Source organism: Amphimedon queenslandica, unplaced genomic scaffold (genome assembly GCF_000090795.2).
Source record: "Amphimedon queenslandica unplaced genomic scaffold, v1.1 AMPQUscaffold_6514_Cont21528, whole genome shotgun sequence".
NCBI lineage: Eukaryota > Metazoa > Porifera > Demospongiae > Haplosclerida > Niphatidae > Amphimedon > Amphimedon queenslandica.
The window spans coordinates 1-1,888 of NW_003553195.1; the positions used below are offsets into that span (position 1 = coordinate 1).

The following is a 1,888-nucleotide window of genomic DNA, read 5'->3' on the forward strand; positions in this document are numbered from 1 at the left end:
TACATGACATCACATGTCACTTGACTTTTCATGACGTCGTACGGTACCACGTGCTAGTTCATGGCGGGTAACGCAAAGGGGAAGAAGAGGAAGTCGTCCCTTGTTCCTGTACCTCTAGCAGAAGCAAAACTTCTAGGACCAGGTGAAGATGCCTGCTTTAGACATGGAGCCATTAGGAAACTAGTGCTACATAATTTCCTGTAAGTGCACTAACTAACAAGTAGTTGATGACATTCCGCCATTTTTTACACTAGCACTTTTGATAATATTGTCCTGGAGCCATCACCTCAACTTAATTTAATAGTTGGACCAAACGGTGAGCACCTCTCACTTATTCTCTTCTCACTGACACTCAAAAAAATTCCGGATCACAAAAAAAGGCAGCACTGTGGCAGGGGGTGTGGCTAAATAAAAACTATACCCTAGTTTTCAATCCAAAAAACTAAAACTAGGAAAGTATGCTATAACCTTTTCTGGTGCCGTCTTCTTTGTGACCCAATGTTTTTACCTTTTGTTAAGTTAATTTTTGTAGGTACTGGTAAATCAAGTCTTGTTTGTGCCATATGCCTTGTACTCTGTGGCAATACCTCTATCCTTGGACGAGCAAAAGATGTGAGTCTTCTACTTGCGTCATGTGACCTGGTTGACCTCATTTTATTTGTAGTTGAAGGATTTTGTGAAGAGCGGCCCAGCAAAGGAAGGATATGTTGAGATTACAATGTAAGAATATTAAAGTATATATACATGTACATGTAGTCATGTACCCTTGTAACATAGTATTGAATTGTCACGTGTACTTGTACATGTATATCTATAATTGCCTTGTCGTCCCTTTATGCCTACCAAAGCACTTTACTGTGTTTCTGAACCTAATCATGGAATGTGCTAAAGTTTTGAGTTATATGGTCTGTATTTGGCCTTGCTTAATGCTTACTACATGTATCATATAAACTGTACGCGTAGTGGGAAAAATCTACAGAGTTTTATTTTGGCAATTTGCAGTAAATTGATGATATATTTGTCATGCCTTGAGTGAAACGATTGCTAATATACACAGTGTACATGTAATCCTTACAATCATAGAATCACTAATATTAAGAACCACAAAAACCCCACTATATGGTGGTTCCGTGGTTGTTATTTAATTATAATGTACATGTTATGATATAGATGTATATATACATACATGCACAAACTTATTTTTTATTTGATTTATCTCATTTCTTTCTTTCTCTCTTAACTATTCTTTCTCTCAGTCATCACAGAAGTGGTAACCATCCCACCATCAGGAGGCATATATTTAAGGACAGGAATAATTCAAAATGGCTTCTTAATGGAGTTGACAAGAGAGAAATGGAGGTGAGCATTAAATAGAAACAAATGTGTTAATTGTGTGTTTGGTGGGAAAATTTTAGTTTTACAGTATTAGAGTTTTAGGACTGTGCCAACAAGTTTTTGGGGGTTTAATTTTGTGGTTGTGTAATGATTCAGAAAAAACTTCGTATGAAAATAATGCACTTATTTTTGGTAGAAATATGCATTAAATGTATTTTTGAGAAATGTTAATTTGGACGAGGCGACTAGGCATTTGTGCGATAAATACTGCGTTTATACATGTAATTATGTTTAGCTGATATGGTAGTAATGGCACTATAAGTATAAATACATGTAGAACATGTTTTAGTGATATTTTTAAACTGCATGTAATTTGCGTGATTTAAGGGCTACTATGTACATTGTACATGTATTTGTACATGGTGCTATATACATGTAAATTATTTATTTATCTTCAAAAGGTTAAAGATCTTGTGAAGAGTTTGAATATACAACTGGAGAACAAGTGCCAATTTCTGCCTCAAGTGAGTGAAAAAGTAACTGTATAGTTTGA

At 35.3% G+C, this 1,888-nt stretch overlaps 1 protein-coding gene across 1 annotated transcript; it reads left to right on the plus strand.

Moving 5' to 3' along the window:
* Nucleotides 1–60: 60 nt before the first annotated feature.
* LOC109592024 (structural maintenance of chromosomes protein 5-like) lies at nucleotides 61–1,871 on the plus strand (the record flags this gene model as incomplete). The annotated part of the gene is made up of 6 exons (XM_020007598.1): nucleotides 61–200; nucleotides 255–316; nucleotides 533–612; nucleotides 665–720; nucleotides 1,257–1,359; nucleotides 1,797–1,871. Coding segments are annotated over exons 1-6 (516 nt in total), but the record flags the coding sequence as incomplete, so codon positions are not given.
* Nucleotides 1,872–1,888: the final 17 nt, after the last annotated feature.